Below are 24,631 nucleotides of genomic sequence, written 5' to 3'. Positions count from 1 at the left end.
TATTTAATTTAAAATTGTTGTGGGAAATTATACCAGTATCAGGAAGGGCAATGATGATTAAAAAATATCTTGGTAATTGATTTATGGAATTCGTTGAAGAGTAAAGTATACAGCAGAGAAAAATAGTTCACAGTCGCCAGCATTGGTTTTCACTGTTCCTTAAGATATCGTATTCTTATTGGGCCTGTTGTAATCCAATGGCCGAAGGGTGTAGTGAGTGAAAACTGCATTATCATATTTGTTCAAGAGAAACCAGAAAGTGGCTTAGGTGTCTCACATCATATGTTTTGAACAGAAGCCTGTAAAAAAGTTAATACCTGCACATTAAAATGCACTGTTAAACAGGGATTTAATGTGGTATTTGAGGCAAAAAATAAACTTTATGGCTTGAGTGATTGATGCTTGCATTTTAATTGCTACAGATTTTGGGTGCTCTTCCACGTCAGTGTGTCTCTTAGCGGCAACAGTTTCTCCAGCCATCCTGATGCCATCTTCAGGTTGGAAGTGGAAATGCATCCACTTCAGCTACCTTGACTTCCAGGCTCTACAAATTGCTGAATATCTACAAGGAGGGAATGCCACTATGCCCAATTGTGAGTGCAATTGGTAGCCCTGCGTGCAAGTTAGCCCAATGCCTGACCAAGACCCTTCTCCGGATGCACCCACTCTCACGTGAAGGATTTTGTTCACTTCGCGGATATTCTGAAATCGATCAAGGTGGAGAAGAATGTTTTCCTTGTTAGTCTCGATGTGGTGTATCTCTTCACCAACATTCCCATCATGGAAGCGATGGAAACCGTCAGATGACTTTCCAAAGAAGACTTACTTAAGGATTTTCCAGACCTATTTGAATTCTCTCAAGAATTCATATTTCTTTTGGGACAGTCAGTTTTATGAGCAGGGAGATCAACTATGGCTCTCTGCTCTCAATTATTCTGGCAAATATCTACATGGTGGAGTTTGAATGAATGGCACTCAGACGCTCCGTTAAGAAACCTTCCCTGTGGCTTGGGTAAATTGATGACATATTGGCCATTTGTCCATGTAGCCAACCAGATTTGGACAAGTTTCTTAAGAATATGAATACACAACATCCAAGCATGCTATTCACCATGGAGATGGTTGAGGATGGCGGAAGCCCCTTCATGGATGTCGTGGTAGAAAAGAAGGGGAATAAAACCTTTCGGCATCCCGCCATCCCGCTCTGGAGGCCAAACTGGTGAAAACTCTGATACATAGTAGAGTAACGAGTTTCGACAAAAAATAAAAAGTATCTCATCAAGGCGGTACATAAAAATAGCTATAGAGAAGACATGACCTCAGGAAGGACCTTTTGGTAAGAGGGCAATGGGGAGAGAGCAGCAGATGGATCTTCACAAGAGAAACCAGCATATGCCACCATTCCATGTGTTGTGGGATCCAGAATCTCCAGAGTCCTTTCCAGACATATTGTGAAGATGAGATTCACTTGCTGCAAGAAAATGGGTGACTATCTTCCTAAGCCTGAAGATAAGGTCTCCTTTTAGCTCTGCGAGGGAGTCTATGAGCTTCATTGCTCATGTGAAAAATTGTGTGTAGGGCAGATAAGAAGATCAATCAAATACAGAATACAAAACATGCTCGTGCCATGGAGGAGTTTCCCAATAGAAGGAAAAGGCTAAGTCAAATATTAAAATAGGAGGGCAAAAACTAGAGCAGGTAGAACAGTTTATACGTATCTTGGAAGTGTTTTGGACCAACACGGTTGAAGTAGTTGGGATGTAAGGAAAAGAATTACACTAGGCAAAGTAGCTTTCACTAGGAGGAGGGAGTTGATGACAGGGATGTTGAATAAGGATATTAAGAAAAGACTCATCAAAACTTTGATATGGAGCGTAGCTATGTACGGCATGGCAACATGGTCACTGAAGCAGGAGGATAGACGTAGATTGGAGTTTTTGAAATATGGGTGTGGAGAAGGATGGAGAAGGTGAAGTGGACTGAAAGGAAAACAAATGAGGAAGTACTAGGTATGGAAGGCAAGGAGGGGGGTGTGTTGGGAGAAGTCATAAGGAGGCAGGAAAAGTGGATGAAGGGCCTATTGATCAGCAGTTGGATGTTAAAAACTCTAATAGCTGAGATAAGGTTAGGCGAACGAGGAAAGGACAGGAATAGGATAGGGATGTTCGACGGGACGAAGGGAGAAAGGAAGTGCACAGAGATGAAGAGGGACTTGTTGTGGAGTAGGTGTTGCTGGATTGTGTTTTTTAGGAGTAACAAAATGTTTATTTGGTAGATGTGTGCATCCAAAACCTACCTTAACGCGTAGATTACTTAATAATAATAATAATAATGGAGAAGAAACAGTACTGCGTTTCCAAAATATTATAGCATGTGTGGTCTGAACCGGGCTGTGCAGTGGACTTTGATAAATCAGAAGTGATTGGCAGTGAGAGGAGCGGCTACCACCAAAGGCTAATCTTTGAGGCAATAGAAATCACCAAAGATTCCCAAAAATTACAACTGAGAGGACTCTTATATTCTAGGCAAAAGCTGGGAGATTGATGACCAGACACCAGGCTTGACCAATCAGAGCCAACATGTGGCTCCCATCCCCCTCGTAAGATGGCCTGAAGCAACACATCATCTCTTCTGACCTGAAGACTCCGTGGCTGGAGAAACTGTTAATGCAAAGAGACACTCTGATGAGGAGGAGTGCCTGAAAGGCTTAACCATTGTGGATAAATGCCACAAAAACATCAGATTCCATTTGATGCTTGAAATATACATAAATATTGATTTACTCAATTGATATCAATTAATGTGACAAAATGTGTATCATAGTACTAATATTAATGTTTTTCTAGAAACTTAACCTGCATAAAAATATTTTTAAAACTATGGAGCTAAAATTGAATGATATTAATTTATTTTGGAGTTGTTATAGCTCTTCCTGATCACACAAAAACAGGGCCAGCCCCAGCCACCAGTTGGGTGGTAAAGAGAATAGGGGGGCATTTGACTAGCCATGGCGGAGCGCTGATTCACTGCGACAGCCATGGAACTTTCAGCCAGCTGCAGTCAATGCCCTTCTCTTCCCCTTGCCTCCCTGTAAGGGTACTGGGTTTTCATGCATATCAATGTATCTTGAACAAACCAAACTTTATTTATAATTCAAGCAATAATAGTATGTTTACAACTTTCTTTGTTTAAGGTGAAATTTTTGTCAGTTTGAACACTAGTTTATCATGCACGATTGAAGGCTGAACATTTTATTGGTTTGTCTGTTGCCTTGTTTTTTGGCCTCTTAGTGTGGTTTTCTTGGTGGTAGCTATTTAAGTTAAATTTACATTAATGAATGGGTACCATTCATTTAGCATATGAATGATGCTTTCAGGATCTGTGTTATACTTTTCAACAAAGTGATCAGAGTGATGCTCTTTCAAGGTCCACAGTTATGTTATTTTGAATCATATAGTAAGTACTTCCCAATTTAAACGCATCACCTTTACATTTTTGTCCTCTGATGCAATAATTGTGTGATTGAGATCAAGTATCCCTTCCTGCTTATTTTTTACTTCTTGGCGGAAAAAGTGCCCGGGAAATTCCAGAGATTAAAAGTGTCCGGGAAATTCCAGAGTTTCAAAAGTAATCTGGAACATATAAGGTTTTTTCAGGCATTTACTAACCAACTAGGAATTGGTGGGAAAAGTGTGCGTTTGCCACAAGTCATTATTATGTAAATAATTTTTAAATGCATTGGAATAACAAAATAACCACCAACACTGATTTTGTGGTGTAGAGGTTTGTTCAAGGCATGCTATGCCATAGATATATAAACAGTGTGGCACTTGCTTGGAGTGTGCATAGCAGTGCCGTTATAGTGGTGGAGGTTCCAGTTCAAGGCATTCAGTGATACAGGATATGAATGTGTGTTAATCAGGTGGGCTCCCACTTAAATGCAAAGTGTCTAGAGTAAATAACATGACAATACAATTATTTCCAGTGTTCATGAAGGAAGTTACTCTGCATAAATTACTTGAGGACAAATAATGCATTACTAATTATGAGATTTGATTGCCAGTATGACATATTGGGGAAACATTGAGCTGATGTGCAGCTTGAGTATGAATTTAATCCTATTTACTCCATAATTTTTTGGATCAAGTTACTCTGAGTACACTGCTAAATGTGGTAATGCAGTATGAACTGACTTAGCAGTCACTTTGTGTACATTACAATTCTTGGGTGAAAATTACTCTGTGTTCATTTCCATTAATATATTTATATTGCACAAACCAAAGTTTTTAAATAAAGAAATCTTTGCAGAAATGGATACAGAGTCATTTTCACCCAATATTTGTAATGCGATATGCCCTCGAGGAAGAGGCTGGGCCACATCTCAGGAACTAGAAGTTTGTCCAAGTACTCTCAGGGATCAAAATACATCACTCTTAGCGGCAATATTTAGCTTGGGGGTACTGGCTGCAAATTTAGAACACATAAACATGACATGGTGTGTGGCATTCATGAACTTAGAGAAGGCCTCAAACAATGTTGAATGGAACAAGATATTCAAGATACTATAAGTATTTGAAATTGACTGCAGTGATTGAAGAATAATCCGTCACCCCTACAACGGCCACGTGAATTGGAGAAACTTGGAGAAAAAGAAGCCAAAATAAACATAGAAGTTAGACAAGAATGAAACATCTTGGCAGCATTATTATTCAACATGTATCTATCTCTAAGAGGGAATAATTGGGTATCAAAGGAGTGAAGGTGATTAGCAAAGAAATGAATATGCTCCAGTTTGCAGATGACATCGAATTAGTTGTGAGAGGACCTGCAGGAAACTCGGAATGGTGTGGACTGAATACTTTGGGAAAATAATATGGGTGGCATCAAGAAGAAAACTTAGTTCCTTGTTTGTGGAAGAGAGAAGCGGGCGGGGAAACTAGAGCAAGTGAAATGGTTCATCTTCCTGAGCAGCAGTATAACTTGGGACGGAAGAAGTTGGAGCAACATTTAGAGAAGAATAGCTCAAGCTTAGGAGGAGGAGATAGAAAGGGAACTGGGACAATCGGGGAGAAAAATTCCACTCAAGGTGCCGAAATACTCTACAAATAAATTGGACAAGCAAAAACTGTAAATTCACTTGCCAATATGAATAGGAAAGTGGGAGAGTGGTTTTGCAGCCCGTGCAGGTGTATATGCACCAGTGAAGGGTGAATGATGTAATGATTGAGAGAGGCAATGGAAAATAGACCGTGTTTATCATTGTAATGATAATTAGGGAGTGATAAAATGAATCCTGGCACTTCAGGACTTGGTCTGCAGGACTGTGTGTGGTGCCCAACAGTGGGAGGGGCAAAGCGTTTGCAGTCATCATTGCATAAGTGGATGCAAGGGATATTAGTTGGCAATGGCATCCTTAAGGCTGCCATAGAATATTAGGCAGTCATGGGAGGAAAAGAGGTATTTTGAAACAAATGAAGAGAGCTATAACTGGAGAAGGGTTAATTGCAGTGTGCTGTGACATATGCACTAGGAGAAGCTTAAAAATGCAGTGGACGTTACTCATTCTGTTCATCCAAAATCTATCCTGGTAATTATTGATAGGTTACCATTAATGATAATGTTAAATGGATGAGAAATGTGAGTTGGTAAATTAAATGAAACTTGTAATAAAGCATTAAATACAGCTGGCAAATAAATTGCATGAGGACCAGAATAATTAGAACCGTTCCGCTTCATAATCCACCTCGGTTCTGAGTTGTTGCTCCCATTTACAGTTAGTTCCCATCCTCATTTCAAAAAGTTAAGCAAACGAGAGGATGATCTTGTGATATGTGTCAAAGTGAATATCATTTTGAGAATTATAGGTTATTTTTGCTGTACAGTTATGTTTTATCTCAAAGGAGTCATTTGCATCATTGCTTCAAAATAATTGTTTGAGGTCAAATTTACTATACTTTTTTTTAAAGAGTGATAAATATTTAGTGATTTATCCGGCTAAGAGATTCAATTTCATTCCAGATTTATCTAGAATTATTCTTAATATTGAGAAACGTATTCTCATAGAAAGTGCTTTTAGCCTTCGCTGCGAAAAGAACATTGTACAAGCAACTGCCTCAATAGTCCATAAAGTCTTTTTGTTAAAATTATACGTTTCACACAAAAACATAACACAAAACTTCTATGCTCCCTTAAGTTAAAATTGGCAAAGCATCCATTCAGGTGATGGATACTGCTATCAAAATTGTTAATGTTTACCTCAGTTAACACCACTGGGGCTAATTTACCATTTTTATTAATTTATTTATAATAAATTAAAAATTGATCTTATGTTAATATCATAAGAAAGAGCACCTGGATGTACACGATTAAGTCTATGAGAGAGTGATACTCAACATGTTGTTTATATTTTAAATATTCTGACATCGGTGATTCCAAGACTTTTTGAGAATGTGGTTTCAACTTTCATCTGACGTTGATTCCAAGTCATTACAGCATGCATTTAGTTGGGCTGAGCTTTCTTCCTCATATACATTTTATCAAGTTTCACCCAAACAAACTTTATTCCTTTTCTTTTCCTTAATTATTTGTTATGTTTAATAGCTGACTGTAATTGAGTGTTAGGCATTCATTCATGTACAGTTTTCCACCTTAATTGAATCAGGTAAGATCTGTGTTAAATTCCAAAGAAACTGCGGGAGATGCCGCAACAGTAACTTTTAACGGAGTCATCCGCTAATGTGCATTTCAATGCAACATTTTTAGAGTGTAAAAATCATTCGCCTTGACTGGGATTCGAACCCAGATCCTTTGTCAAGGTATAAACAGCCTAAGTGTTTAAAAGTTGGCTTTAACCTCGTGGACTGTGGTACGTCGTGTACGACTATAAATGCCTGTGACATTGTATGTACGGCATTTCGTCTCAACATCTTGTTCCTTTAAAAGCCCCAAAATTTCAGAGATTGAGAGGATGCCTCGGTAGCTTAAGTGGCTAAAGCACTCGACCGGATATTGAGGGATCTGGGTTCGAATCCCAGTCAAGGCGAATGATTTTTACACTCTGAAAATGTTGCATCAAGGTCTGTGTTGTTTAGACGTTATTTAGTTTAAAGCTATTTACTTCTCCATAGCCTGTAAACAAATCAAATGACTATTTGTTGCTTAGGAGAGTCGTTCTTGTATTCAAAATCATAAGATTTGTTAATGCACTAGTTTCCACCCTTCAAGTGCAAAAATGAACCTGTCTTGTCAACAAAGTTATTCACTTGTCGGGTAGTATCCAATTTATCAACGATCCCAGCAATATCTAGTTTATCAGGGAGTTTGTTCTGTTCTAAATGATTTACCCTATTAATTTATGAGTCAATTTGGTCATCCCTCTTTTTAAATTTCTTATTAATGAAATCCAGGTACGATACGAGAACTACCATTTCACACTTAGATTTATGAAAGTCATCACTGCTGCACGCACTGTCTGAGCCGTTGCCATGATCAAGGCTCACATTTTCGTCTCCAATATTGCTATTGGTGTAACAATCAATTCAACTCCATTCTTTTTTCATCTTAATAGATTTCCATCTCCAAGTACTCTCAGAAATACTGGGATGAGGAAATTGGACCTTTTTATTGCAGCCAGAACCTAGAACATGCAAATCATTTTTGGGAAGCGATGCATAACACTTCCTGGGCATAGTGATTGTCAATGCCTAGACCTCCTAGAAGTGTAAGCGACAACAGTAGCAAGAACTCTATGCAAATTTTCTTGACTATTGGGTGACAGTAACACTTGTTAACAGTCACATGTGAAGAATGTTTATAAATAACAATTGGAGTTGATAAAATTAAAGGTAGACTAGGATCTTTAGAGAAAAATATCAAAGTTAATCGGCAATGCAAGACATGCATCTGCAGATAACCTTTTTCATAATCTGCAGATGACCCAATTTTAAACCAATAATGTAATATGAGATTATTTCATTAATTGTGTAGTTTTGAGAGAAAATGAGTTAGTAGTATTCCAGTCCGACTGGACTTAAAATTCTACCAATACTAGCTGCAGCTGATCTAATATGTGGTGTTGTTTCAGTATGATTGACTTGTGGTTATGGAACTAAACTTGAAAATATTTGACTCTGAAACCATTGAATTTATGGAAACGCAGACAGAGAAGAAAGCCCATATTTTCTTTGATATTCCAAATGCAGAGTGTTCACTAAAATTTACCTAAACATTTTTAGTGTGTATTATCTAACATTTGTGAAATTAAAACGTTCTATACTCATATTTTGGATGGAACACATTGTTCAGTTACTTGTTCACAAGAGGATATTGATTGGAAATGGACAACCATCTTCATCATATGGTTGTCCATTTCTAATCAATTTGCGCTAATGAGAAAGTAACTAAACAATATGTTCCAATATGCTAAGCAGTGTTTATTTCACCACTGCCTCTTCAACCTCCTCTCCCTTTTGCCTTCCTCCCGTCTCCTCGCAACAACCACATTGCATATCCATCAATGACTCCCTCCTAACTCTAAGGGGTCTCGTGACTAATTTATGATTTTTTATATCATGTCATGATTTAATCAAATAAAGATGAGAAATAACAAGATGAAAGTATCTGGTCTGGCATTTGTTGATAAGATCAGATGCAGTAATTGTCAGAGGCTGAATGTTTCTACCTTCTCCCCTTCATCATTCTGTTTCATTTCAAAATACTCTTGAGCCCACCTCGAGGAATTTGAGAGGGACAGTTGCAAATGTGACCCATGAGTGTTGCGTGGAGTAGAAGGATAGAAAATTAAATTTCTTTGAGTGATACCTGTAGGAAATTCTGCATTGATCCATGTTTGAACTAACTTCATCCCAAAGGTATGTTGGTCGTTCAGTAAGTCCTTGAGAATAAATAGAAAAACATTTATTGTATTTTTTAATTTTTTAACAATCTTCTTTCAGCTCCATACACTTCCCGAGCATTTCTCCAACTTAGTAACCCATCCAAAAAGAAGGATCTCAAGAAGTCCTCTAAAATAGGTATCTTTTATGGTGATGATCACCTGGCTTGACGCGAATCCTTTCCCACCGAGCAATTTTTTCAAGTGTGGGGATAAAAAAGTCACTGGGGACCAAATCCGGTGAATGCAGTGGATGTTATAACGATTTGAACTTTCATTCCTTAATTTTTGCCATCAAAACTCTGCAGGTATTGCCTAAATGGAAGAGAATATTTCCTTTGCCAAATGAGGATATTTTTTCCCAATTTCTTCGCTCAACCGCTGCAGCAATGACACACAATACTCTCCATTTATCGTTTGTCATTTTCACAAGCAGTTGATGTTCATGATTCCACATGCATTCCAAAAAACTGTGCACATCACTTTGTCAGTCAATTTCACGGTCTTTTTCTTCTTCTAAGCCTTTAGAAACCCATTTTTCCATATTCTCTGGAGTGTAGTGGTGAATCCGTATTTTGTCCATAATTATGTATTGATCAAGAAATTCATTAGGATTGTGTTGAGAAAACACCAAACCGGTTTCCAAATTGGGCTCATGATTGCGTTTATTTTCCACTGAGAGCACAAATGGCACCCATCTTGTCGGTATTTTTTTCAGACATTTTTTCATGCAAAATTAAAAACACAATACATCTTTTTTGAAAACATCTTTTCATCAAATTGAAAACAATATATCTTTTGATAAGCCTGTGGCCTTAACTATTTCATTGACTTTGATTCTTTGATCACTAAAATCCATATTGCAGATTTTGTCCATCATTGCGGAGGAAGTCACTTTCACTGGATGCCCTGAATGGCATTCATCATTTGTGGATGTACGGCCACGTTTAAACTCATTTACCCAATGGTAAACAGTGGCAAACACAAGAGCAGATGTGCCATCAACTTCATCCAGCCTGGCTTTCATCTTTTGATTTTGGTGTTGAGTCTTTTGATTAGAAGTGTTCAATCATCACACGAAACTCGTTTGTTTTCATTTTTATAAATAAACCATAGTTTATTTCTTTATTCAAGTATGAAAATGAAATTACTGAATGGATACAGCCGAAAGTTTGACAACAGTCTAGTGAGAGATAAGGCTTACTACAAGGAAACCTTATACTACACTACGAGTGTCTACTTCTGCATACTCTAAGGACTTATTGAGCCACTCACTTATATACCCAGGAAAGTTTTCGGTAGTATGTTCATAGGATCTTTTTGATTTGGCCATTTAATTATGACTCCTAATGAATTTGGTTCTGACACTCAATAGCATATAGTTTTTGTTTGTCTAATTGAATATCTTTGGCGGTGAAAGTATTTTCTTTTAGATGACGTTCATTTCCAGATAATCAATCATATATTCTAGAATATTGCTCTGATTGGTCAGTTGGGATTCCTTGAATTTCAGCCATAGTCTGCCACTATTGATGTACGAGGGTCATCCGGAAAGTAGTACCCGTTCGTGTCGCATGAAGTGCTGACGACGCGAGTAGCCGCTGGACGAGGTCAGATAGCTTCAGTGGCTTGTCTGCCTTCTCTGAGCCAAGTTGCGTGACGCTAGCATTGCCTGTGTTGTTTCTGTGATTGTTTACAATGTTTAAAAAAATTGAGAACGCCGCCAGTTGTGAAGTGAGGGCAGTGATTAAATTCCTCAATGCAAGAAACGTTCGCCCATGTGATATTCATCGCCAATTAAAGGAGGTGTATGGAGACAATGTAATGGACGAGTCGTCTGTTCGGCGGTGGTGTCGCAACTTCAACATGGGGAGGGGGAACACACACGACGATGAGCGTTCGGGGAGACCGTCTGTCATTACAGACCAACTGGTGAGCTCAGTTGACGAATTCGTGAGGAACGATCGGCGCGTCACAATTGATGACATCTGTGAGCATTTTCCCAATGTTTCTCGAACAATTGTTCATGAAATTGTTAAACACCATCTGCATTATGCAAAAATTTGTTCAAGATGGGTCCCTCGCGTATCTCAATGAGCTGGCGGCGAAGGACTATGCAGCAGGAATACAGAAACTTGTCACACGTTATGACAAATGCCTTAATTTGCTTGGAGATTATGTTGAGAAGTAGTTTAAAGTATCCTCTTTCAAATAAAATTTTTTATGTTTGTTAATATTTACTTTTGTGTCTTTATTTCACGAACGGGTACTACTTTCCGGATGACCCTCGTATTAAACACTTTGCATGCATCCCTAACTGTGTGCAACTGTGATTCTTAATTGGAGGGAAACTCATTTTTTGTCCTCATTTTCTTAGTTTTGTCAGCATATTGTGAAGTGGGAAGAGAGTAGAACTATACTTTGTTTCATGGAGACTGCACACGCACCAATCATGTAACTTGTCATCCATGCTGTGGGAGATATTAATTGAATTTACAGAGGGAAAAATTTTACATTTCTCACATTTTTGCATGCTCACATGTAGCTGCATAATGAAAATCTGCTTTAAATGCATCATCTGCACGTGTGAATTTATATGCACAAAGTCATAAATGGCAAATTTGCACAAAGTGTACTGAAAAATGTCATTGATTGCCCAATAAGTCTCTTCTAGTTGGGTGTTCCTTGGCATTTTCCAGTGTTTCAGTGCAGTGGTTGTATGGGAAGTGATTATTTTGAATTTTTCACGTGTGTGCTACAGGACACTCTTGTCACGTGTGATGTATTTCATCTTTAATGCTCAATTAACTTTTGTCCTTGTTGCGCAGGAATGCGTGGATTATTGCTTTGCAAGGAGATGTTTGGTTTTGAGGGATAAATATTGAAATCCAGGATGAATGCACCTGTGTTTTACTTTCTTTGGTCGCAAGACTCCCTCGGAGCAAAAATTATTAATTGTACCTATTGGAATTAATTTTTGGGAAAACTCACCAAAGTAAGTAGATGGGACTGATTCCAAAGTAATGAATAATTATTCCTTAAAAAGATTTGCCGTTTTTTCCAGACCTGTCATCAATGGCCTTGGAAACAGACTTGCCACTCCCCCGAAATGGCAAGTTCAGCACTTTGCCAACACGAAGCAGCAGTGGCTCGATGTCAAATGACACCAAAGGACTCACCTCAAGCAGGACAAGCGTCATGACCAAGAGTTCGGGAGATTTGGATCAACCTTGTTTGGCTCCACTGCCTGTTTCGGTGACCTTTGACATGAGGTGAGCCTTGATTGATGGACTCGGAACTTATACTCAGAATCCAGAGCTCTACAATGAGTTCATTCCCCCATGAAATGAAAAGCCTTGACTCTTGAGGTGTTGCTCGTACTGGCTTCTTATGTTTACTTGATTAAGTTACCATGTTTAATAATAACAAGTTAAACTTAGTAACTCTCACTTGGGAGCATAAGAGCTTGCCGAATGCCGACTGATGCCCAAAGTTGAAGTTTCACCTAATGGAAAAGAGCATTTCCTGAAAAACCTCAACCTAATTATATCCTGTGGACCCAATCAAATACCAGCTCATGTCTTTAAAGAATTAGCAGAGGAACCTCCATATCTATAAATATTTTCAAGATGTCCCTGTGTTCCCAGTGCCTGGAAAGCAGCGAATATACCACCTATACTTAAAGTAGTGACAGAGAATAACTGAGTAATGACAAACTAATTTCCCTCTCATCCTAAACCATGGATGAGAGGGAAATTCCTATCATGTTAGGTCATGGAGCATATAATTGTTAGTTAAATAATGTTTGTCAAAGTTAGTTTGATAATGAAGCAATTTGATAGTCAAGAGTTATTTATGAAAATCAGTACAGTTTTTGAAAAGGTAGATCGTGTGAGACACTAATTGCACATTTTGTTCATGATATTTTTGGTTTGGGGTAAAATAATGTTCCTATGCACATGGGTTTTAAAAGCCTTCGGTGAAGTACCTCATGTGAAACTGCTCACAAAGCTAGAAGCCTATGGCAGAGATAAAAATATCCTGGTCTGGATTAATGACTTGAACGTCAAGAATTCTGTACTGCAGTTGCAGGGTGACTTGCTCCTTGCCACAAATGATGATCCAGGTATTTTTAAAGAAAGGTCACTACTGGATATGGGCCATGGCTCTACAGCTATGATTCTGAAACAAAAGCCCAGTCTTCCAGACCGTCAGTTGATGAGATAAAGGAGAATGCAAAGAGGCAGTTGATGACCAGTCCGAAAAAGGACTTTACCAACTGTTTGGAAAGGTGGATGAGATTCAGGGATAAGGGTGTGAGGTCCAAAGGGGAGTACTTTGAAGGGGTCTAAAGCCTCATTTTTCTAGGTGGACTGTTTTTCTCTAAATATTGCATGGTTGGATCCTTTTTGGACGGGCCTTGCGTACATTGAGCAACAAGGGTGGTAGTGGACACCCCTGTCTAACTCCTCTTCCTAGCACTGCGTATCCAAACTCTTTGTTCCCTATTTGCACCTGAGCAGTCTGAGGCACGTGCAGATTGTAGATTAGTCTTCTTTACCTCCACCCTACTACTAGTTTTAGTCCAACTCGATTTGAGCAAGGCTTTTGATTCAGTAGACCACGGCATACTACTGGAACGTATGAGCAAACTCAAGTTCTCTTACTCTGTCCTTCGCTGGTTTCGCTCCTATCTGTCTAATCGTCAGCAAGCTGTTAAAGATGAAGACGGGAATGTATCTGTTTTCCAACCTGTCCTATGTGGAGTTCCACAGGGGTCAATTCTCGGGCCTTTATTATTTACTATTTTTATAAAAGAACTAGCTACCATAATAACTCATTGTAAACATCACTTTTATGCTGACGATCTACAGATATATCTTGAGTCCTACCCCTCTGAATTTAACCATGCCATTGACTTGGTCAACAAGGATATCCAACTCATCTGTGAATGGCTGACTGAAAATCGGCTAAATCTGAATCCCAAAAAGACCAAGTCGATAATCTTTGGAAGCACCGCCAATGTACATATGCTGCTCGCAAGTGATCTCCCTAAAATAAGTGTTTTAAATATTCAAATTGACTACTCAAATACAGTGAAAAGCCTAGGAGTTTATCTAAGCAGCACCTTAACCTGGCGCGATCAAGTAAATGCCATTTCTAATAAAGTTCACAAAACTCTGTACACAATGAAGCATTTCAGACACCTAATCCCTATAACGTTACGCCAGAAGCTTGTTCAAACGTTAGTATTACCACATCTCGACTATTGCTCAGTTGTCTACGCTGATGTGAATAAGGAGCTAAGTACCAAATTACAAAGGCTCCAAAATTCTTGTCTACGATTCATTTTTAATATGCGTTTTAATGAACGTGTAACTCCTTACTATAAAATGTTGAATTGGTTAAAACTCGATCAGAGGAGAATGCTTCAAAAGGCCTCACAATTATTTAAAGTTCTGAATTCAAAAACCCCTTCATATTTATATGAAAATTTTATATTCAATTCACTTACGACAAAGAGATCAACCCGCATTACAAAAACATTCCATCTTCCCAAATACCGCACGGCTATATATGAAAAGTCATTCAGTATTTCATCCTGTAAACTATGGAACTGTTTGCCTAATAATGTAAAATTATCCAGGAACACATCCCAATTCAACAGGAAAATGTTTGAATATCTGTCTACCACACTACCAAAAATACCTTATTACTGTTCTATCAGGCTAAATATTTAACTATTGTTCTTTGTATTTGTATGTATGTATTGTACTATATGTTTCGTTCAACTGATTATAATTATGTCTTGTTTCACCAGTTTAGAACCAGTTTCACTCCATAGGTTTCAAAACCTAATGTAACCTGTATTCTGCTCCAAGGGACTTTGCTCCCAGAGCAATAAAAATTGTTTATATTTATATACTATTTTCTGCAATACATTAATTAGTTTTTCTCAATTCACTCTTCTTTTCTCAAAATTCTCAATCTTTCAAATGCCTTTTTGAAATCTTAAAAACAGACATGTACATCCTGATTGTATTCTATATTCCTCTTGATTAGTGATATCGTTACTGCCACGTGTGACTCTCCCCTTCCTGAATCTAAACTGATCATCCCCTAAGTAATCAATTGCCCTACTCTGCATCCTCTTGTCGTTAATCCTGAGGACCACTCTGGCTGCTTGAGAAATCGAACTTATTGTTCTGTTGTCCTCACATGTGCCTGCCTTTCTCTTTTTTGGTATACAAACTAACCCTGATGACCCAAACTAACCATGAATTTTGTCTCCTCCTTATGGCCTAATTTTATTTCGATTCCCTAGTCTTTTTTTTACCTCGCCATCGAGTAAGCCTGGACCTAAGCTCTGCCCTCATCTACATCATATTCTCTGTCTATACCCTGCTAGCTTAATGTCTTTACTATATGGTTCTTATGTATTTATAACCCTTAACCTCTCTCTGGAGCATGGAGTTCATCAGAATTCTCTAACCTATGCACTTAATCAAAGTTGTTGTCAATGGGGTGGCGAATATTGAGTATAACCGGCATAATTGTTTGTTCCATAGATTTGCAAAGGCATTCAGGAGAGTAAATTAAATATAATCAATGAGCATTTTGCAGATGACTGGAGCGAGGCAAGTTATCCATATCTTGTACGCATCTCAAGCCACTCAAGTGGATTTATTAGAATCAGCATGGGTCAAGTTTTGAGATGACTACGATAGGGCTAACTATATCATATTTGCATTTCAACATGTATTCAAAGGAATTGGTAAGAGTGGTATGATTGGCTGGAGATAGGGTTGAAAGTAAGTGAAGAAATTATCAACTCAGTTGTGCAGATGATCAAGCTTAATTTAGCTATTCAGGCAAAGGATTACAATTATTGTGTGTTGATATTGGTTTGGAATAAATCGATAGATAGAGGTCTTTATTTAAGCAAAATTGAGACCAAATTGTCCCTTCTTCCATTTAACCCATAACCTATGGAATGAGAATAAATGAAAAGAAATGAAGACCATCATGTTCTCAAGAGATAGGAAGACTGAGATGAGCAGTGAAGTTGGGAGTTTTAAACAAGAGCAAGTAGAACAGGTTACTTATTTAAAAGGTTTTCCAGACAAAAATGGCAAAGTAATTTGGGTAGCAAAAGGAAAAGTGGGATACAGTAGAAAGCTTTTATGGAGGGGAAGGAGTTGATGCAAAGAATCACAAGGAGAGAGATAGGTGGAGAAAAGAAAAGTGAAAAGTTAATGTGGAGTTTAGGATTGCGTGGCTCAGAAACTTGGTCTTTGAGGTTGGAGGCTTTCAAGGTGTGGGGGAGAATGGAAAAAGTGAAATGGACAGAAAGGGAAACTAAGGAGATTCCAGGTATGGTGGGAAAGGTGAGAAGTTTGTCAGAGAATAATCAAAAAAGGGAAGACCAGCAGAAAGCAGGGCATATTGAGTGATCATGGAGTGTGAAAAACTTCTTGAAATTAATGAAGGAGATGCATCCGAGCTATCCTGATAAATGAGCCAGCCAGAGAAGCACAGCTTCCTCCAAACCATGGCATCTTCTTCCATGGCACTGAACCGATTCACACAGCAAAGATCCTGGGACCCTGTGACTAAGCAGGACATATGAATCTGCCTGGAAAAAGGTCACTCCAGGCATGATGCTATTAGACGTGCCCTGAACTAATCATGGAAGCGTCTCCTCCTTGGAATTAAGATGGAGAGAGAATGCAAGCAATAGCCAATTAGATATGGCCTGAGCACAGTCCGAGGATATACAGGGTTTGGCACTTATCTCCGGATGTACTTCGATTGGAATTTCCCACCGTATCGTAGTTATACTGGAGATCGCGATTGGCGTTCTTGAAATCTATAGACATTTAGTAAGCAGTCATGACCTCAAAATGGCCGAGATATTATGTACAAGTGGGGATTACAATCGAAGAGCCGCTATTATCAAAAGTGTTCGTGCCGGGTGTTATATTTCGAAATAGTTTGAGTCTTCACGTACCTCAGATCACCTGTTTACGATATTGTGGCTTATTATAATGCTTTGGAGAAGTCTGGGGAAGGTTTCCCTTACCCGGCAAGAAAACCTCATTCGAGGAAATGCTCAGGTGCTGATTTCAGAGGAATTTCGCAAGTTTTTGTGAATTTGCAAATTTTGAAGAATGTCGTGAAACCGTGGATGGTAACTGTGACCTTGTGGAGACAGTATGTCTTTCAACAGGACGGCGCACCAGCACATACCAGTCATTTAGTCCAAAACTGACTCCCAGATAACGTTGACATATTCTGGTCAAAGGAGTTCTAGCCCCCGAATAGCCTGGACTTGAACCCCCTCGACTAATATGCTTGGAGCGTAGTGGAAAGGGAATACCAACAAGACGAGGCACCCTAATGCTGCATCTCTACGCTCCGCTATCGTAGCAGCATTTATAAATATGAACAGCGCTGTTTTAAAGAGTTTGGGCGATCAATTCAGGACAAGATTGGAGGCGGTCATTGCAGCTGAAGGGGGTAATTACATTGAGTAATGTTACTCTTGTCAGATACCACTACATGTATGTAAAAAAATTTCATTTTCATGTGTTTTTTTTAATAAATTTGCTATTAAACAAAAGTTTTATTTGTTTGGATTTAACTGCCGTACCCTGTGCATATAAGGATCGCCAAATGAGGACCCCGTGTCTACACCGTGAGAATAAACCATCAAAACATCAACAGCTGAATTCCTGACCCTATGAAAAACCTGCAAAGACTTGACTGGAATAAGGGTGACGTTGACTCCAACCTTCAATCTTGTGTGCATAAGGTCATGTGGCAATTGCAAAAAAGTTTTGCATTTGGCAGATGGTGGAGGCTTCACCAGCAGACGGAGGAACATTGGAGGCATTTGAAAACTGGAGGCAGAGGAATGACTCACTGCTTGCAAACACCTTTAGAGGTGGTCACATCACTGCCATTGCCAACTGGAAATCCAGCACACAACATAGAGAGAAATGACCCAAATTGAACACAAGTGGAGACAGTGGGAAATTGTTCAGAATGATCCTTTAAGCTCCCTCTCTCATTGAGCATGGGTCCTCTCAAGGACCACCCCTTCGAGTGCTTTGTTTTTCTCCCTTGGCATAGCCCTCCCCCTTGCCCCTGCCTTCTCCACTCCAACCCCTCTCCCCCATCCCCTCTTCACCCCTTGCTATATCTGCCTCACCATTTCATAACTGAACTTCAACCCAAGGAAGTTTGTATTAGATGATAATGGCTGAATGTGTTGTCTTTATTTCTAAATTTTAAAGCCATATTCTCTTAACTTTCCAGTTTTTATAAACTGAAATCAACATTAAGCTTTAATTTAATATATTTGGCTGACTTATTATAAAAATGCAGGTATGTATATCACGCACAAGGAACAAATTGTGCCGTCATTTAGACAGAGTTTTCCTTTGAAATTACACCTTGTTGCATGATGTGCATTTTAATGTTAATTGGTTTCTGCATTACCTATTACTATTTTCACATTTTCTGTACTAATTATGGATCTTAATAATATGAATTAAAAGATTTGTTGCATTCATTTACGATCCTGCAAAGTGTGTCACTAAGAATCAATGGCTGAATATCATGTTGTTATGTTTGTCTCTCAGGAGTGTCCAAGGAATGTCAGAGATTAAGACTGAGATAGGATATGCAAGGGCATGGGTTCGTCTCTCACTGGAGAAGAAGCTTCTCTCTACTCACCTTCGAGCCCTCTTGAGTGACTATGCCCTCCTAAGGTGAGCTCACGAATCAGGATGTTTATTCTACGTTGCATTTTCCAATGGACTGATTTTGGAATGTCAGTCGATTGCTGTGAATACTGACTGCTCTCGTCTGTGCATCTATAAAAATTGGAGTCATCATAAACCCAATGCAATTTTTAAAAATTTAATGCACTCAAGTTTGTGCCGAAATACAAGATTAGTCCTATCATGCCACTTTATATATCCCGTATTTAATTACTGTCCCAAATCTCAATCCTAAACTTAAGTTTCTTCTTACTTTAATCCCAATGAATTTATTTTTGTTGCAGAATAATTGGAAATAATGCTGAATGCTATATCCCCATGTGTAAACAACATGTAAGAAACAGTTCACTCTTGATGAGTTGTCAAGTCAGCTCCAAGAATTTTTCTTAGGCGTTCACATGAAAGGGAGACAAATTAAAATTTTTAGTTTCAGTGTGTGACGTTTTCCCTTTTCCTTTATTAAATGGTATAGTTGTTGGAAGGCATTGTACCATCAATTTGATTCTCTGGAAAAGTACAGAGTCCTTTCATATGGAAACATGAGGTTGTGTATGCTCCTCCAGTTTGTCATAAGATATAATTGTTGAATGAGGCATCTCATAAATAGAGAAGTTTTCAGAATCTCCCACGGCGCAACACGTGAAACCTAGCTGTGTGTGATGTGATGATTTTTATCTTTCAGGAGCTTGTACAAGAGGTACGCTTTTCTCAGGAGTGACGATGAGAAGGAGCAATTTTTGTACCATTTACTCACTTTGAACGCTGTGGACTACTTCTGTTTCACCAACACCTACACAAACACAAGTAAGTGATGTGCTGGTTACTCATCTGGAGTTGGACTGGAGGTCAACTTCTCTTGGTGTTGCCTCCTTTGCGTGAATATGCCCTCTGCCATGTGCATTTTGCCATCATGGCCATTGTGATGATCGCGCTCTTTTATTGGTAGCAAGTTTTTTCTGATGTTTTTGGAGAAAGTTACGTTGGCATTTGTGTGTGTGTGTGTGTGTGTGTGTGTGTATATGTGTACATGCACGCACACACACAAACACATTCGCACACACACACGCACACACACACACGTAAAGAGGGCATTTTTTTACTTGGTATGGGTCGCCAAGGCATACTCCGGCCGCATTCCAATACATCCAGGAACCCGTGGTTATTCACCCTTAAGTGAGTTCGAGACCAGACAGAGCCCAATGTCGTACTTATCCTTGTGTGTGGCGTAAGTGCGTGCGTAAAGAGCATTTTCCCTTCCCTCTAAAAAAAAAAAAACCACTCGCCACACATTCGCACACATAATCATTCACACACACACACACACAAAAATTGTGACCTTCATAGTCATAATACGAGAAGCCAAAATGCATTCCATGTAAGTCAGCACAGAGTAAATAAAACGATTAAAGGGATAGATCATCAGGGAATACTTATGTACAATAAATTGCCTGCTTATATTAAAAATATCAAAAGTTCCTTTAAATTCAAGTGTGCCGTGAAAAAACTACTTTCATGTAAATTATTCTATAGTGTAGATGATTTTCTAATGTATACCATTTTAAATGTATAATTGGAATGTGTTAATCCCAAGAAAATTGTAAATTGTATGTATCTGTATTTTTCATATTGTTTTGATTTTGCATAACGTCTTTTATTGATATGAAGTGTAAAACATGTATTGACAAAGCCATGCATAATTCTATGCTTATGGTGAAGGAATAAATTGAATTGAATTACACACGCACTCGCACACACACACACACACACACACACACACGCGTCACCGCACAGACATACAGGGTGCAGGGCAAAAATCAGAACTAATTAAGCAATTTTCCAAAACATGTTTTTACTACAAAAATGAAAATGTTTGCAAAATTTTTCATACTAAATAGTTTGTATGATCATTAACAACAAATTTATGCAATGTATCTCCCGGTTGCTTGAACGAGGGCATCCCTTCTTGGTCTGAAGAGTTTGCAGGCCCCTTTTAATGTGCCATAGTCCATGTCAGCGAATGTCATTTCGCTCGGTACTTGCTCTCAGTGATGCAACGTTTGGATATCTGGACTTGTTGGTGACTCTTTTCAACCACATTCTACAGATATTAGTCCAACAGATGTCCAGAAATGTGGTATGTTGGGAGGCCAGAATTCTTTGGACCAAAACTTATCGATGTCCAGCGACCAATTTTGCTCCAAATGACGCTTGTGGACTGGTGCACCATCCTGCTGGAAACAAATCGCCTTTCAGATGACACACTCTCATTGACATAATGTCCATCCACGGCTTCTCTATTTTCATCAGAACATGCAAATAAACTTCTTTGTTGATATTTTCGCCTTTGCTAAAGAAATGCGGTAGCATGACCTCACCCTCATTGGACACAATTCCTAGCATTTGCTGGAAATTTTGTCCTGGAAACAACCTGGGGACATCTTTAGGGTCATGGGCAAGCCAGCAGTCAGTCATACGATTGGTTTTAGCATCCACAGAAGAAGAAACTATTCTCAGAATAAAATCTGATTCATCATATTTTTTAAAGAACACAAAATCAGGTTGCAGCGTTCAACTCGGTTTGCTCTGGTGGCTTCGGAAAGCATCTCATATTGTTATAATGGTGTAAATTTTAAAAAATTTTACTTATTCAGTGAATATGTTATTGATTATAAAAGAAATTGTATTTGAAATAAGACAAAAAACTGGAGAGTTTGGGATTCGATGGAAACAGGATTCAGAATTCAGATTCAATTTCTGAGATTTGAGATACAAGTGATGTTTCTGTTGTGTGTTGGTTGTGAATTCATTGATCTTTCTCACTCTCTCTCTCCAAATATAGAGATTCCTTATCGGGTGCTGATATTCCCGGCGAAGAGCAAAGGCAGCGCAATGATGACATCAGCCAATGCATGGGTGGCGGCAGCCGGTACTCTAGGCGGAACGAGTCCCGTCAAGATCCCAAGAGGAAGCCTTGAATTCATTTTCCATGTGAGTCCCCGGGGTCGGGTGCTCGTGTGGACAAGGCACTTGTCTTTCACATTTCAAAAGTTAAAAAAGTGCATTGCTAAAAATATTTTTAAATGTCAAGGGTGCATGGTACCGTAGGTGGTTGAAAATGTGGCAATGGAGATGAGGGCACAGTTCCAACCTCCAGATGACACCTCTGGACAACCTTCAAGCTTCACCTAAGCTGAATGATTCTTTAGGCCTACCAGGTATTTCTGGGGAATGCAGGTGACTCAGGGAAGAGAACTGACCCCACTCTCAGTGGTTTGGATTTATGTTCCATGAGGTTTAAATATAAAGTGAGCTTTTAACCCTCTTATGTCAAACCAAACATGATTGTGTGATTTGAGGTTGAGGATGCTGTGGTTGTACGTTAAGGCAGGGCGTATCCTTCCAAACCACGAATCTTGCTCTGTGAAAATTGTGTATAAAAAATGGTAGACTGTTGGTAATCTCAATGTCCCAGTTTTATATTTAAAATGGGTAGAAACAATTTCAAAATGATAATTGTTTTTATCTTTATTGCAATTGGGGCATAAACAAAACTTATTTGATTGGAAGGGTAATTATTTGAGAGGCCTTTTTTCTCGATCGTGCTGTGGACCGGAGTGTGTCTTCATCACTCGACATGCGATTTGGGAGTAAAGGTGAAATAATGCGGCAATAGGGACCATGTTGCAAGATTAGCTGCATCTTATGGACAATAAATATTTTGTCATTGCCACGGGGTGATAGGAGGACACTCAAGGATATACATGCAGTGTTGTAGATGGCAGGACATTTCTGAGTGGGGTGATTAGTCATTCTCTGAGTAAAGACAGCTCAGTCGGTATTCTTGTGAGAAGAATGGTACCCAGCCTCAATTTCAGTGCATATTAGCTCCCAAATTCTGAAAGGGATCAGTCTGTAACGTCCAATTGGATTGACAAATTCATATGAATATGCTTGAACCGATCAATTGAAAAAACACCAAAAAGGAATATTTTTTGGAATGGCAGTGGACACAGTTGATCCGGTATGATGTGGGGTCGATGATGGCATGGCAACGGGCAGAGGAGAGTGGGAGGAATGAAAGGGCATGATGAAAAGGGGAAAGGTTTGACGACTGGCTGCCACATTTATTTGTACAAATGAAAAAAACAATTGTTCATGACTAGTAGTTATTAGGGGAGGTGACCGACAGTTGAAGTCTTTTAGGGATGGATGGGAAAGGTAGAAGGGTGGAGGGAAACCTGGCATTGGCATTAGCCTACTCCTAACGAAAGGCACCAGGGGGTGTGCAGTTTAATGTCCCATCCGACAGATGGTGTACGAACTCAAAAGTGCTCTCCACAAAGCACCTCAAGGAGGGATCGGGATACTACTGAAAAATATCTATCCAGGCCCAAAAGGCCATAGAAATGATTAAAAAATTAGCCAGTACCTTTATGAAAGTAAATAATTAATTGTTTATGACCACAGAACAGTGTTGTCAATCATTTTTATTTTTGAGAAGTAGTTGAATTTATTTTATATGAAAGTTGTTGGTTATTTTTAAGGCTTATACATTTAATTACTGTTATGCATGTGATCCATAAGGTGTTTCAGGCATTAATATTTTTATAATTCACATTTTTTTGTCCATGATTGCTCATGTTAGTATGACATGAACATTGGTTGCCTTGAATAAATGAATTATAAAAAGAAATGGTTTTGTGGACTGATGCTGGTTGTCTGAAATGGAAATTGACTCAAGTGCCACCCTCGAGGAAAATAGAAACTACCTCCGAGGTGGCATTTTAACCCTTTTGCTGCTGTGAACGTGTTTGCACTGTATGCTGCTCTGAAGATGCCTTTTCACCCTCTCTGTGGTGTACGATGATTCTTTGAAATTTTATAAAAATTATGTTGGTCAAAATAAATTAATATAAATTTGCCATTAAATAAGCAGTGAATCTAAATTATTTTTAGTGTTAAAATTGTTTAATTATTTCAGAAGTAATAATGGTTACGCAGGCACAATATGAGAAGTAGGATTCCGGAGAGTGATCCGCTGCAATAGGGGTTAGATGGTGTGAGTTTTGTGGGAGAACAAAGTTACTTTCATGGCACATGAAATGCCTCAAAAATAGCCATTGCACTAAATTTAATAGAAGAATTAGGTACATTTTTAAGTGGAATAAGTTTGGCTTCTTTGGTTTCATAAATGACTTATTTGTATGTGTGCAATGTGTCCCTATCTCCCACATGTCGAAATTCTCTCCCCTAGTGCAAAGACTTCAAAACACATCCTTTGTTCCAAATATTGGCATGGTTGCATTGGCACAAAGCCTAGATTTGGTAGTAACATGTATAAGCGGAATAGCTTACATTCCAAGAAGTTGGGTACGTTGGTGCATAGCAGTAATTGGGTCATGTTTGCCTATTTGCAGCACAAGAATCTTGGAATACTGACCACGTTGAGGATTGGACACGATGACACTGGCCCTTCCCCCAAATGGATGGTGGAACACGTGGTTGTACGCAACGAAATCACCGGGCACTCGTACAAGTGAGTGATGACCACCATTAACCCCCCCCCCCATTAACCAATGGAAACGAGTGTACTAGCATTTTGGTGTCAAGTATGTGTCATAGGCAAATGATAAAATGGTGTTTGTCCCTAATTTCCCTTCAGGAAAAAATATATTTTCCCTCTTCATTCCAAACTCTGAAATGTATTCCAAAGTAGAAAGAGATCTTAGCTCTCAGATTAAGATCAAGATATGCTTATCCTTAGGGGATGCTTCTGGCAATGAATTAGCCTGAAGATTTTTCCTTTTGTCACATGAATCACTGGTGAAGAAGCCATTATGACCATCTTGTGTGAGCACCCCTGAAATCACGAGGATATTTACCAGTTATGCACTCTGACCGGGAAACATCTCAATACACAGAGTGAACATGTCATCAGCTAGCCCATAGT

General features: G+C 38.9%; 1 protein-coding gene across 1 annotated transcript in view; it reads left to right on the top strand.

Moving 5' to 3' along the window:
* The window catches only part of pns (DENN domain containing pinstripe), a 95,470-nt gene that overhangs the window by 57,439 nt on the left and 13,400 nt on the right, over nucleotides 1–24,631 (top strand). Inside the window, exons 18-22 of the mRNA XM_071591468.1 lie at nucleotides 11,958–12,165; nucleotides 18,541–18,669; nucleotides 19,364–19,485; nucleotides 21,521–21,669; nucleotides 24,099–24,217. Coding sequence (XP_071447569.1) covers nucleotides 11,958–12,165; nucleotides 18,541–18,669; nucleotides 19,364–19,485; nucleotides 21,521–21,669; nucleotides 24,099–24,217 — 727 coding nt within the window. The remainder of the gene's footprint in view (nucleotides 1–11,957; nucleotides 12,166–18,540; nucleotides 18,670–19,363; nucleotides 19,486–21,520; nucleotides 21,670–24,098; nucleotides 24,218–24,631) is intronic.

This window comes from Hetaerina americana, unplaced genomic scaffold, assembly GCF_022747635.1.
Source record: "Hetaerina americana unplaced genomic scaffold, ioHetAmer1.1.p SCAF_47, whole genome shotgun sequence".
NCBI lineage: Eukaryota > Metazoa > Arthropoda > Insecta > Odonata > Calopterygidae > Hetaerina > Hetaerina americana.
Note: the sequence above shows the minus strand (reverse complement) of the source record. Positions and strands in the feature narration are given on the sequence as shown.